General features: G+C 46.1%; 1 protein-coding gene across 1 annotated transcript in view; it reads right to left on the bottom strand.

Moving 5' to 3' along the window:
• LOC122371963 (protein Wnt-8b-like) overlaps window positions 1–11,464 on the bottom strand; it is a 46,959-nt gene extending 35,495 nt beyond the window's left edge. Inside the window, exons 1-3 of the mRNA XM_043348765.1 lie at window positions 11,211–11,464; window positions 5,927–5,960; window positions 5,213–5,328 (exon numbers count right to left, since the gene is read on the bottom strand). Coding sequence (XP_043204700.1) covers window positions 5,213–5,328; window positions 5,927–5,960; window positions 11,211–11,293 — 233 coding nt within the window. The 5' untranslated portion in view covers window positions 11,294–11,464. The remainder of the gene's footprint in view (window positions 1–5,212; window positions 5,329–5,926; window positions 5,961–11,210) is intronic.
• Between the last annotated feature and the right edge of the window lie 2,904 nt (window positions 11,465–14,368).

The following is a 14,368-nucleotide window of genomic DNA, read 5'->3' as shown; positions in this document are numbered from 1 at the left end:
AAGTTTGTCGACCCCGGCTCTCAATGAAGATATACGAACCGATCAAAATTTCATTGGCGTTCTTCCAGCGCGCCCCACGCGCGAACCGTGCACCCCAGCGAGTCGTAACCTAGAAAAGGCACTGACCCGCTCTGTCACCTATAAGGTGTGCATATTTCAACCCCCTACGATATACCGTCTGCCCTGTAGGCCGGCTAAATTGAACCCACTACACGGCGTGGCGGACAGACAAACAAACAAACAGACGGATCCTGTTCAAATAGTAGTATAGACAAGCGGCTGCGCCACTTGCTTTGCTGCGTGGTAGGAAAAATTGCGACACCAGCCAATTTGCTTTCGAATGGTGTTCGATTCATGTCGATGTGTCGTCTAGAAGCATAGATATGGACGGAAATGTGAAAAGAATTTAAAAAAGAACTGTCCTGAGGGCGTTGTTGGATAAAATTTGGGTGATACGGGGTCAAGACGGGTCAAAGGGGTCAGCCCCGGTCGCTTTGGGTCAGGCCAGGTCACACAGGTCACCTCTCGTCCGCTGGGATCAGCCCGGGCCACTGTTCTACTTTTGCCTCCACCACTACCCCTACCCCCACCACTACCCCTACCCCTACCACTACAGCTACCCATACCCCTACCCCTATCACTACATCTACCCCTACCCCTACCACTACTACTACCCATACTCCTACCCCTACCACTACCCCTACCACTACCCCTACCCCTACTACTACCCCTACCACTACCATTACACCTACCCCTACCCCTACCCCTACTACTACTCCTACTACTACCCCTACTACTACCCCTACCCCTACCAATACCACTACCCCTACCCCTACCCCTACCAACACCGCTGGGTCATGTCAGGTCACATAATAATTGGATCCAATCAGTACTAAAATATCAGACTTAAAGTGTTCCCAGCCCTGCCCCTATTCGTGCCATTCCATTACGTTTAATCGTATTTGTCGGAAATGGCGCTTTGTGGCATATGTGGCGCATTGCGACAAACGCAGCGCATTTTCACCCGGCGATTGAGCATGCATCTTGGCACCAAATTGCACCCATATCGGACTACATTTGACAAAACTGTGCGATTTGCGGCAAAAATGACGCCCTGAGATAATTGTGGCGCATTGCGGCAAACACGGTGCATTTGTAAACTCTTATCACAAACTGTTTCCATCGAACGAAAATTAACACATTTTTCGCCACTTTTCATTCAAATTAATAACTTGCCGATCCGCCAATGCGAGGCACTCGCCACCGATCGGCATGCATTTAGCTCACAAAGTTTGTCGACCCCGGCTCTCAATGAAGATATAAGAACCGATCAAAATTTCGTTGGCGTTCTTCCAGCGCGCCGCACGCGCGAACCGTGCACCCCAGCGAGCCGAAACCTAGAAAAGGCGCTGACCCGTTACGCCACCTAGAAGGTGTGCAAATTTCAACCCCCTACGATATACCGTCTGCCCTGTAGGCCGGCTAAATTGAACCCACTACACGACGTGGCGGACAAACAGACAGACAGATGGATCCTGTTCAAATAGTAAGATAGATTGTACTTTATGTCTTAATGCATGCCCTGAGTTTTCGGCATAAGCCTTTTATTGACAAATAACAAACTTAATTTTTTCTTTAAAAACATCTATTGTTGCTAAAACCTCACGATAAATCATATGAAAAGTTGGCTCTCCATCCTGGCAAACTGAACGAGGTCAAGCGTATTTCTAGCAAGCTAATGTGAAGTGGAGATATGTTCAAAACGTTCAAAATGTGAACTGCGATGGATTTTCATTGAAGGAGAGACATTAACTGAAAAAGGACAAGACACACGGACAACGGGCTATCACTGAAACATAATAAAGGAAGACCCAGTAACCGAAGCATTTTCGATGTCGGCATAGAATAAACCTATAGAGCCTTGGAATAAACGCAAGTCCAACATTATCCTACTACTTGAACCTGAACCTGAAGTGAAAGAAACGTAATTGGTCTTGTGAGTACAAAACAAATACGACGCTGAATACTTTGTGGGTGCTGAACACTTAGATGCAACTTGAAGCAAAATAGCGCTCACCGCCGTGACCATTGATGGTTCGAGGGGCACGTTGGAGTATTTGTTCCCCTCTGCAGCGCCCAAAGGTACGAACTTACGCATTTTTCCTCGCATTGAGAGGGAAATCAACAACTTTTATAAGAAGTTTGATTTAAACAGCACAAATAGGCATAATATATCACAATACGAGAAATTTTTGAAAAAGCAAAAATGAAGCACATTATTGGGGAGCATGCCTCCCCCAACATATCAAATAACTTCTGGATCTTCTAATGACTTTACCGGTTGGTCGGACGGAGTCATGCATTACATCAGTGATGCCATCCACTGGGGCCATTGTGTGCGACGTTCTCGTATGCCCACCTACAAGCAGCGTTGTAGGTAAGTGACGGTCAGCTACGAGCGGGATCTGCCGGCTATCGAAGTCATGTGCTCAAATAACTAACCGTGCACACTGCACAGTGTGAAGGAGAAGGCCGACGAGCAAATAGCAACTTTGACCGCGGCGCGGGAGCGCCCGTACGAGCTCATATTGGGCCGTACTGGCGGCACGTGGGAGATCTGTTTTCTCGCCCATGTGTTGTAGATACGTAAGTGTCTGTGCGGTTGTGGCTTGTGCGTTTGTAATCTTTGATATAACCATGTGAATATGTAGCTACAACAAAATATATGCAACTGAAATGTGATGGGCATTTTTTAACCCTCGCATGTGTAGGGGGGGGGGTCGGATGGACCCCCCCCCATGGTTTTTCGCGAATAACTCGCGTAAAAAGCGGCCGATCGCGACGAAACTTTCAGTACCCTCGCATTGATCAATTTTACACCTACCCTAAAAATTTCATGACCCTGACCCAAATGACCTTTGACCTGTGACCTCTTTTCCGAGACCATGTTTGGCCGGAATCGCGATTTCGCGTATGTCGGCTCGCACTAGCCGCGTGTTTGCAAGCTTTTCGTGGTTTCAAACGTTCAAACATGTGATTTGATGTTACTCCCGTGTGTGTCAAGGTAACCTGAAGGTCAGGTCAGGTCATTGACCTTTGGTGACCTCGGGTGACCTCGGGTCACTTTTTCGAGTTTTACATGTTTCTAGGCTAGTTTTTGGAGCTGAATTCGAATTTAGCAACCATTTGAACATTTACGAAGTAGTTTTGGTGACTTCGTAACATGTTACGAAGCTGTCAGAGGCGGTTGACACGTACTACGAATACCCGTCACGACGCCTACTGGTTGACCTGACCTGACCTGACCCGACCTGGTCTAAATGCTTCAAGACATCATCTGTGATCAAAACTAACACGATATTCGTGATCAGCACCCCGAAAAACCCCTTAGCAGCCACACTTTACGACTTTCTAACAGGTCCCGATTTTCCCGACTTTGGGTCATTGACCTGACCTGGAAGGTCAACCAATGACCTAGGACCTTAAAATTGGGTATCATCGGCTTCCTCCCGTCACGGGCAACACGCTCGTTTTTTCCGCGAAGCTCTAGCTCGATCAGGGGCCAAACGGCAAGGGGGGGGGGTCCAACCGACCCCCCCCCCTACACATTAGAAGCTGGCAAACGCCGCACACATGCGAGGGTTAAAGCCACGTACAGATTTGGTACGGACTAGGCTAGCCGAGGCAGGGAAATCCAACCCAGGGAAAGTCTAGTCCAATCCAGTGCCCGGGTCTGAGGGGTGTTTCCCTTTCCTTTGCATTGCTCTGTAAATGAAGCAGCTACCGAAAATGAAATTTTAGTGACCAGACGAAAGGTCGCAACAAAATAAATCTCCACATTAAAAATTGAGCTCGAGCCAATTTAGGTCAAAATTCAAAGCCAACTTGATTGCAGGGATCCTTAACTTAATGGCAAGAAGCGCACGGAATGCTGAAATATTTTAAAAGTGGGTGTGCCGTGGGGGCCTGCTTTAAAAACTCTGACCCCCTTCCATCGAAAACAATATCTAGTTGCGTCAGCTATCTCTAAAGATTAAATCGCATGATTCATCAAACATTCGCCGGTTCCTTCATGGCATAAACCGATGTTATTTGATAGCTCGTTCAATTATCGATACGTGGATGCTGGTCCCGTGCCGATCATTGGTCTAGCTACCAAGATATATAGCCAGAACTGCAACGGTGTCTACCGCATTTCGACGGTCAAAATAAAATTAAAAAGATATCTTCCACACGGAGGTCCCATGACTCGTTTTCAAGCGTTACTGAGCTTCGAAATCTTACTCTTTTACTAATTACTTTTCACTATTGTTTATGAGACAGAGGGCAACAGTGATTAGTAAACTTGAAATCACTATTCTACTATACACCAGTAATAGTAAAAAAATGTTTATGAGAAAGGCTACGTGGGTCAATTCGTTTCATCTTCAGTCTGACAAGTATGATCATCCATCGCGGGATGGGAAGTGTTCAGTTATCATATACTATCTGTGCCTCAGTGATCCGCCGTATGCGCTAAATGCGTCAGCAGTTATGTAACCGCCAAACGTACTGGGCGCTGCGTCTCCGTCAAATGCATTTGACAAATCTCCGCCAAAAGCATTGAACAAATCTCCGCCGAAAGCATTGAACAAATATCCGCCGAAAGCATTGGACAAATGTCCGCCGAAAGTAGTGGACATTATGGCTCTGTCTATAGACCTCTGTATAGTGTACGCCGTGTGTTGGTCTACCTTTTGCCAAAAGAACTAAATGCCACCGTTCCGTAAATCCTATTGAACGCTGCGTGTTCTACAACAACATCTGACCTTATAGCTCAGTCTCCGTGGAAGTCGACGTCATGTTACCGCCACTGGTATCTGACCTTTAATTGGATTGGGCACGTCCAGTCCGGAATCGGCCAATTAACTTACTGATGGTAGAGCTGTAACACCACTTGCTCCCTGGGTGACTTTTGAGCTGAACTTTCCTCTGCAGACCGAGGTCCGGCCCTGTGTTGCTTCACTGACATTGCGACACTGAATGACTGGAGATAGTTTTTTTTATTCATTGCATTTTTTCAGAAACTCCATGGTGTGGGGCAGTGTTCAGTCATAGTTTCGTCCCATTGACTGACCTTTGGATTTTGGAGAACTGATTTGTGGCCGCAAGTTTTAGTCCTCATTCATTTCCTACCCTACGGTCCATCTCCTGTTCCTCCCCACTGACTGACCTTTTGAGGAACTCCTCTGTGGGACAGTTCCATTGGTGCCAGAAGAACTGTTTCTGACAGTGGGTGTGGGCCAACCGCTGACCGACTGCCATGTTATCGGTAAACTCCACACCCGCCTGAGGGCATAAAGGTCACAAGGTCATAGGTCACAGAGGTCACACAGGTCAGCCACTGGACCACCGCCATGTTATCGGTAAACTCCACACCCGCCTGAAGACACACAGGTCACAGGTCACAGGTCACAGGTCACAGAGGTTACAGGTCACAGAGGGCACACAGGCCAATTGCTGACCCACTAGCTGGTTATCAGTGAACTCCATACCCCTGCCTGACGGCATATTGAGGTCACAAGGTCACACAAGTCACAAATGTCACACAGGTCACAGAGGTCAAGGAGGTCACAAATCATAGGTAAAAAAGGTCGCAGAGATCACAGGTCACAGGCCATTCGTCACAGATCACAAAGATCGCGGGCTACAGCGATAAGGGACACAAAGGAATCAGATCATACATATAAATCACAAGAGGTCAAATATCATGAGGTCGCTCACAAGTCACATATCGCAGGTCACTGGACAAGGTCCAAGGTCACAGAAGCCACAAACACATGCACCTCAATGAAGCTATTTACAGCCAATCCATTGGCGTCTCGGTGACTTTATTGTTCTGTCCTTAGAAAGGAAAAAAGGATAATATTTGTTGTCCACTACTCACCGAAATACCAGTCATTAGAACATTGCCCAGCGACCTGAAACAACAAACAAAACAATTATTAGCCAGTGATTCTTGATAGAACATTAGATATCAACTGAGCACGAGCAGGTACATATTTAGGAAACATCAAGATGCCCATTGCCCATTAGAAGAAAAACAAAGTCATACAGCAAAAACAAAGATGTTTCACTTTCGCTGGCCGAAACGGGACGGGTGTCGTCTCCCCCCCCCCCCCCCCCCCACCTCCCCCAAGTTTCGTGATAGCTCTGAACACGCTGGCGATAGAGAGCTGAAACTTGACATGCCCGACCATGATTCAAGCCCGATCTTTGACACCGACCGCATTTTCAGGTCAGGTCAGGTCACTGACCTTTGTCATAAGTGAACCTCTGCACGGTTCTTAGATGTCGCAACTTCGCAACGCCCCCATTCCTAACGTAGGTAACTTTCACAGGGAGATCAAACTTACAGGGCCTTGCATCCTCTGAGTCTAGAGGTGTCACAGCTTGACATATCTCAGTTTTTTTTCCAAGAGTAAGCTGAGGTCAGGTTAGTCACGTGTCACCTCGTCATTACATAGTTACATTATAAACGTGGGTAGGTAATAGGTATAGTCATTGGAAGAAATATGGAAACCGCTATTTTGGTGCAGGAATGATTTTAACACGCGCACTGCAGGGGGGGGTTGTTTTCAACCCCCCCCCTGTGGTTTTTCGCAAATTGCGAGAAAACGGCGGCGCGTAGCGCCGCCAAATTTTGCATACCTGTTCTCACAACTTTTGCACACCTTGAGTAAAAATTTTGACCCCAGGTGACCTATGGTCAGGTCACCAGGTCAGGTCAAGTGACCCTACCTCGAAACGTAAATTTCGAAGTTTGCAATCCCACCAAGCCCACAGTTGTTGAGATATGATCTTGAAACCCACAGGAAATAGTAAAGTCATCACGAGCTACAACTTGTATATCTCGGAATTTTTATATCGATGACCTAAGGTCAGGTCATTTTTGCGACCGGCCCATTATAAGTCAATGGGAGAAATTTCAACTTACTCTGAATGCCATCCTATGACTTCAATACGCTCAGGATCATAGTATTACAGGTCCCTGTTGGTGATTTCACCGAAACATATCACTTATGACCTTTGGAAGGTGATCTCCAGTTCATCTTAGGTCACCTGAGGTCACCAGCGGTTTTTCTTCAATAACTTGAGATTGAGTAGAGATAGAGACTCCGTTCGACGTTTATCGTGTTTTTCTCGTCAATGCGGATCGAATGATATGCAACATGACCTATTTCGGTCAGGTCATGACCTTGACCTGAGGTCAAATTTTCAACTTGACCTTTCGAGGTCATATTATATATCATTCGATGCGCCTTGACGAGCTAAGAACGATGGCGTTCGAATCGATCCTCTGTCTTGTGTGCAAGACAAGTTATTCAAGAAAAACTACCGCGAAATTCCTGTTGTGAAAATCGTAACATTTTGTCTTCGGTGACCTCTGGTGACCTCGTTTTTGACCTGACCCAAAAATGATCTTAGTATTTCTTGTCGATCTCATCTTAACCTATCCAACGCCGTTTACCGCTTGTCGCTACGTTGCGCCGTTTTTGAGATCTCAGGGGGGGTTGTTTTCAACCCCCCCCCCCCCTGCAGTTCGTGTTCGGCTCAGACCCGCTGCAGTGCGCGTGTTAACTATCTCCAATACAAGAAATCGCGATTTCATGCACTTTTTGCAAAGTTCCATGTTTCACAATTGCATTGTTGACATTGCGTGACGTTATGTACTACGTCACTAAGGTCCTAATATGTACATTTTTCGTCAACAGGGGCATTCCACGTCAAATCGAACAAAAATCGGCTGTTTTGCACCTTACCATCAGCGATTTCATTATAAATTTGTGAGCGAGTTCCTGTGTGGCCCCGGACATTACATTGATGTTTTTTGCACATTCTGACCACAGGTCTTCTAAATATAGGGCATCAAATTTTTACAAAATGTTGCATCTTCATATTTTTGAACGACCATAACTTTGGTTATACTTGTTTGATTGGAATGAAATAAACCTTACTGTTTAGGTAATTTCTTAAGCATTTGTTTAGAATTGCACCTACTTAAATATATGACCTTGAAAGTTGCTTAACTCTGTTCTTAAGCACAAATATTGAAATAGCAAAAAACACGTCACCTTCGATTTGGCTCATTTTCATATATTTTATTGCCTACCATATTCTTAACAACCTGTGAAAAAATTAGAGTGGGCCATTCATAAGTTTTGAAGAAAATTGCACATATGCAAACGTATGTTAGCACGCGCAGTGGAGGAGGAAGAGCGAATTTCGCCCACCCCTCCTGTTTTTCGCCAATATCTCATAGGATTAATGCGAAATTAATTATGGCTACCTGTCAAGAATTGAATTGGACATCTCATCGTGCAAGCAATAAGAAAATCGGTTCACATTTGTTCTAGTAATAGCGGTGTAAAGTGAACATTCTGTCGCCGCAGCGACGCGGCGGCTCGGCAGCCGGCGCCGACCGCTACGCGCCGCCTGAATTGTAGACTGTGCCGGGACGGAACGGGACGGTTCCGTCTTTACATCGCGCTCCCTACCGCTGATTACGTTCGATTCACGTCAAATTTTGTGAGAAGACTAAGAAATGTACAGGCAATCTTATGGTGAAAGAATTTTGAAAATCGGTTGGTAAACAATGGAAATATGAACGTGTAAACACAAAATTGTGATTGCTGCGTTTCCCGCATCGGCCGAGCCCGCCTCAGCCGGCGACATGTTACTCTTAGCAGGCCTCTAACTGCCATATTTATTATTGGATTAACTAGAAATTCTACATACATACTAAAAAATGTATGTTCTTTCGTATAGTGAAGATCAAAAGACGTGAAGATATCGTTGCGTGATAATATTTTCGTTGAATTTACTTCATGATGCATTTCCACACGGCTCAAAATTCACCGCAAAATACCGTTTGCCCGAGACACTTTTACTATGGAACGGGAATGCTTGACTACGATGACTATGCATTTCCATTCTCGCAGAGTCTGGGATTTCACTAATCAGCAATCATTCATTTCAGAAAGTGTACACAAGCAAGCATGTCTTGACTCTGTCTTTCAAGGTCACGCGCGGTTGCGTGATGTTGATGCATGAAAACGGCGTTTGCCGCGAAAGTTATGAATGGCCCACTCCAATTTTTTCACAGATGGTAAGGAACATTGTGACGGACATAATATGTAAAAATTACCCAAATCGAAGGTGACGTGTTTTTTGCTATTTAAAATTTTCTGTTTTAATTCAAGGTCAAATGCATTTCAAGGTCACTTCAATTTAATTTTATAATTAAAAACCAAAGCCTTATCAATTGCCTATAAGACCCTGTTAATATCATTTTGATACCAGAAAAGGAACCAGAGTTATAGCCATTTAAAAAATTGATGTGTGGCATTTTTCGCTATATTCGATGACCTATATCTCAGCGATACGTTATCAAATTTCGAAAATATTATACGTAACTCAGTTTTGAACCATGCCCAGTCTGCCTACAAATTTTCAGAAAAATCGAAGGGGATGAAGGATTTTGGTGTTTGATTTGACGTGGAATGCCCCAACAGCTTCCGCTCAAATTGGGATAGGGCGAGAGGGGAAATCCACCAATGGACTCGGGAAGACCTGCCGAATGAAATGTTTGCGATATCACCTCCTTTGACCAAGTTCGTGACCTGGGTGGCTCTGACCTGGCCTTGGCACGAGGTCGACCCATTAAGTTGACAACACCCAAACAAAATGTGTAGGTACTAGTGATGTCAATCGGATACCAACTTTTTGGTTTATCGATACCAAACCGATACCAAGTTGGTATTTGGTATTTCAATCCGATTGGTTTTGGTATTTTGTTGGTATTATGAACCCTTGCTAATGTATACAAGGTTGAAAAATCGATAAAAAGTTGGTATTTTCCTCATCTTCTGAAGTTGGTTCGGTTTCGGTAATTCCTGATGGTTTTGGTTGGTATTTGGTTTGGTATCGGTATTCCGATTTTCTGTAATTGACATCACTATTAGGTACAATCGACGTGCCTGAGCACGAAGAACACGCTGGTGCCAAAGTCGCGGCTCTGCAACCATTTTTGGCGAAGTCAATAAAAAAACGAATCAGTACTTTGAGGCACTCGACTTAATCTCGAAGGCTACCGGTTGACCTGAGACTCTAAAAACGGGTACCAGTCGCCGCGTCTCGTAACGGCGCATACATCCTTTTTTTCCGCGAGGCTCTATTTTAATTAGGGGCGAAACGGCGAGGGAGGTTATACCCGCCTCCGCCTCCCCCCCTTTCCACGCCCCCTCGGCCGGGGCGTATGTAGAAGCCAAGAGGTCCGGCGAGGGTTAGGAGTAAGCATTCATTTGCAAAATAATTACTCTGTGAGCTGCATACCTACATTATCATCAACACTATTTTACCTTTAGATGAGAAGAAAGTGTTTATAAATTGCAAATTTATAACTGCGATGGACAGGTAAAACAATAGCGCTATTAGGGATATGCATGCAACATAGCCCATGGTAAATTATTGACACTTTCTAGTATCCAGCTCAGTACCAGTCATTCTTTTTTCAGAATCGCCAAGCTTTCCAGTTGGATTTCACCCTGATTTGTCTGCTACTTATAAATCGACTATTTTTCTATCCATATTGACAAGCAACATACGACTTTTCCAATTTCCTGTGCTTCCTTTTTTCGTGGATAAATCGCAGTGAAAAGGATAGATAAAAGAGTGGCACCTGCTTTAGATGCACGCTCTTCGTCGATGCATTATTGATGAAGTATTGTCGCTCAGCTTGACTATAATCTTACAAAGCCCTAAATATTTATCGATGGCTGCAATCTATGAATATTCGCTTCCATCCAGGGCTTATGATCGGATTCAAACACAATCCCAAACGATGTTTATGGGAAAGTGAGTCATAAGTGCACCGTAATAGCTACGTCGTAAATCGCAGTATTTGTTGAAGATTAAAACACACACGCAGAAATCAGGCGGAGAAATTGTGGAGAAAATCATCAAAGCTATAACGGGCAAGTAGTTGATGTTGGCCATAAGAATTCACCGATTTTCGTAATCAAACTTCCCGGATTATCACATCATACTACATTATATAGTTACACATTTCTCCCTCTCCTGTGTCTGTCATCAACTCGCACCTGACTGGTCAACTAAATATGATTCAATGTCTCCTCAACAGAAGAGGGTCCAGCTCATATTTCACTTACCATGCCAGTGCAGACGATGTATAAAAACTCCAGGCGAACGCACAACACCACAGCCACCTCCTGATCACCACACTATAACCCATCACTGCTTAGTTAAATAATAAATACTTGTATAAATAAATACGAATAAATACAACACCAAAAGGTGCACGCGAACGGCTCTCGACGCACTTCCGCGCGCTGGAGAGTTGGAAGAAAAACTGCCGCCCAGCAGCTGCCGGCCGGGTCAGCGGCGACCCGAGACGTCCACCAATCAGAGGGCAGCATTCCAAGGTCAGGGCTCCTCCACGCACGCTAAAGCCGCAAAACTACGACAGCCTGCGTAGGAAATTCCGATCAAACCACGCACCATATCACCACACCACACAAAGATTTTATGATATCTGTCCGTTCATCAACCCCAATGAAACATGATATGATTTTTGATATCCCCGTCCTGCACAGACCCCTGCCGCGCGTGTGAGGTCCTTGGCCGGCATCTGCCCGTGTGTTAGCGGCGGGTTCAAAGGGGCCGCCCGACCCATACCGGGGATACCTTGCCCTTTCACAGGTTAAGTGAACACGATCATTTCTCCTTTCGACGCCGCCCGGGTCGCGTTAGTGAGACACCGGGGGGTCGGGTAGAAGGGGGGGGGGCGGCGGCGGCGGGCCCCCGGCGGAAGCAGCAGGGTTTGTGGGTTTTGCGGCGGGCGGCGGGCGGCGGGCGGGTGGTCAGCCGGCAGGCGGCATGTCACGGAGGTCAGACAATGCGACTGCTGGTGTACCCCGCCGTCTCGCTGTCTCACTCATTGTCTGGTTGATTGTCTGGGCGGTCCAGCCATCCACCGCACCAGGATCGACCCGCGCCGCCATTGTCACCTTGGCGCCAAGATTGTCTACCACCAGACATGACCTTTGTGAGGTGCTGACGAGAGAATTGTCGCCCAGAAGTGTTGATTGAGAGGTTTTGTCTGATGGAGTCGGGGAGATGATGACTGCGACTCATTGGCGCCGAGAGAGAGGTGCAAATAGAATTGACAATCTGAAGAGAGAGGGTAGCTGAGGACCCTTGGATGTTACCAGCTGTTACCAAATGTTATTAGCTGTTACCAGGTGTTACCAGGCCGCCGCTTAGGTGGTCACCTGTCGAATGATAAAGCCAGGGGTGGAGGAAACTTCGGTAGAGATGCGAAAATAAATGTACTTTAATTATGCTGATGATTGCGTATAAACAGATAAGTAGATGTTTATGGGTATAATCAACAGTCTTTTAGAATATGGAAAAACTTAGCTAATAAGTCCTAACGTCAAATACCTACACCCTTCCTTCCCATAAAAGTAAATATCGTAAAGCAACATTGTTATAGTTCGTGAAGGATATATTTCAGTTATATTAGTCTTGAAATAGGTATTTGGCTACAATTATTCGCAGCAATATTGAATAAAGACGTTCCTTCATAAAGCTGCAGCATAAGAGCAGACGCTTTAGTCATGCGTCTGCTTTTGATTGCTTACGTCTTTCTCCTTCATTTCGTTTTTTTTTTTCGTCGTGCAATGAATAACATACGAAGGTTTTTTTGTAGAAGTAGGTATTCGAAGCTGTTGTTCATGATTTTACTGAAAAGAAACGCGACCTAGGATTACTCAGTGACGAGGGCACCATTCACGTGTAGACACGTCCAGTCTAGGTATGTGGATTTGGGCTGCCCACGCGTTCGGCGGATTTACATTGATAAGGATAAGGAAGATGTAGATAACGGTAACGATATTTCGTTAGCGGGACGACCTAGGTATGTATTTATTTTTACGACTAACTAAGTTTATATTGACTGAATACCAAGTTGCACGGATACATACTGTTTTTTTTTTTTGATTGAGTTAATGCTTGATTGTGCGATTCTTAGCCGTTTTCTATCACATATTTAATTTAGTCACCAACACGTTCCCCATATCACCTATTTGCATTGTTCGAGCGCGCGGATGATAAGCCCAGTTTAGTGCACGCTTCCGATTTGGTGTATCAAATGATAAACCATAATTTGGCGCGAAAGTTTGCATGAGTTATCGCATTCCCTATGTAGGATAATGATTTGACGTCGGGCGTTTGGTGCTGAATTAGGTGTGATTGATTTGTCCGTCAGTCACCGCCCCCCCCCCCCTCCTCCCTTTGTTATCCCGCAATTGTAAGGAGGTGGCCAAATATTTATATGCTGATCGTGCTATCAGCCCTGATGAAATGTATTTGAAATGCAAAGTGGCCTGAGTTTCACAGCTCTGGAAAATAATGACTGAAATGAAAGGCGGCTTTGTACGGCTCTGTAAATTGAACTACAAATAACAAAATCCATATAACTAGTTTGGATTTGCTCAGGGGGATGTCGTCCCGGTTCTCCCCATGTATTATTCGCCAATCAGCTTAACACTACCAGTGACGTCACTGGTGGACTGCCAATCGGGGCCGGCCGGCCGGCCGGGCCCGTGAAAGGCCAAACGCAGACGTTTTCAGAAAAGCGTAAGCCGTATAGATACAGTCGTGGATGGAGTTTTGCTGTAATTCGGCTATCCAAGAGTGCGTCAGGGTACCAGGACCCTGATAAAGGTCATAGTGAACCGGCATCTGATAAAACCCGCTCACGGCTTAGCAGCCGACTTCGACCCTTCGCCCTCGTAAAGCACAAAGGCTTGCCGGTCATCAATCCACCTGCATCTCCTCCCAGTTACTGCAGCCGTTTTGGAGCGGCTCACACCATTGAGCCGCTCCATCCGGCGTTGCGCGTGGCCGACTGCCGCTCCGATGCCATCCCCGGCACCGACACCGGCGCGGCGAAGCTGACCCATGGGGGGGGGGGGGCTGCTAATTAGTTGAGCCGGAATTGGGATAGAAGCCGGTATGGGATTGGGATAGCAACTCAGCGAGACTAAGGGATTGTGTTGTGCCTTCGGTAGGCCCCCAAAATCACCGGTGTAGTGCCCTCAGGGCCGCCGGTTATGAAGCCTTTGGAGGCACTGGTGTGGGCACTCACAGGTTGAGGTACCGGTGTGAGGCCCTCAGAGGCATTGGTGCGGGGCCCCCGAGGTGCCGCTGTAGGCCCTCTGAGGTGCTAGTGTGTGGCCCTCAGAGGCGCCGGTGAGGGTCCTCACAGTTGCCATTGTGGGCCCTCAGAGACACTGCAGTGTGG

Source organism: Amphibalanus amphitrite, unplaced genomic scaffold, assembly GCF_019059575.1.
Source record: "Amphibalanus amphitrite isolate SeventyFive unplaced genomic scaffold, NRLGWU_Aamphi_draft 001299F_arrow, whole genome shotgun sequence".
NCBI lineage: Eukaryota > Metazoa > Arthropoda > Thecostraca > Balanomorpha > Balanidae > Amphibalanus > Amphibalanus amphitrite.
Note: the sequence above shows the minus strand (reverse complement) of the source record. Positions and strands in the feature narration are given on the sequence as shown.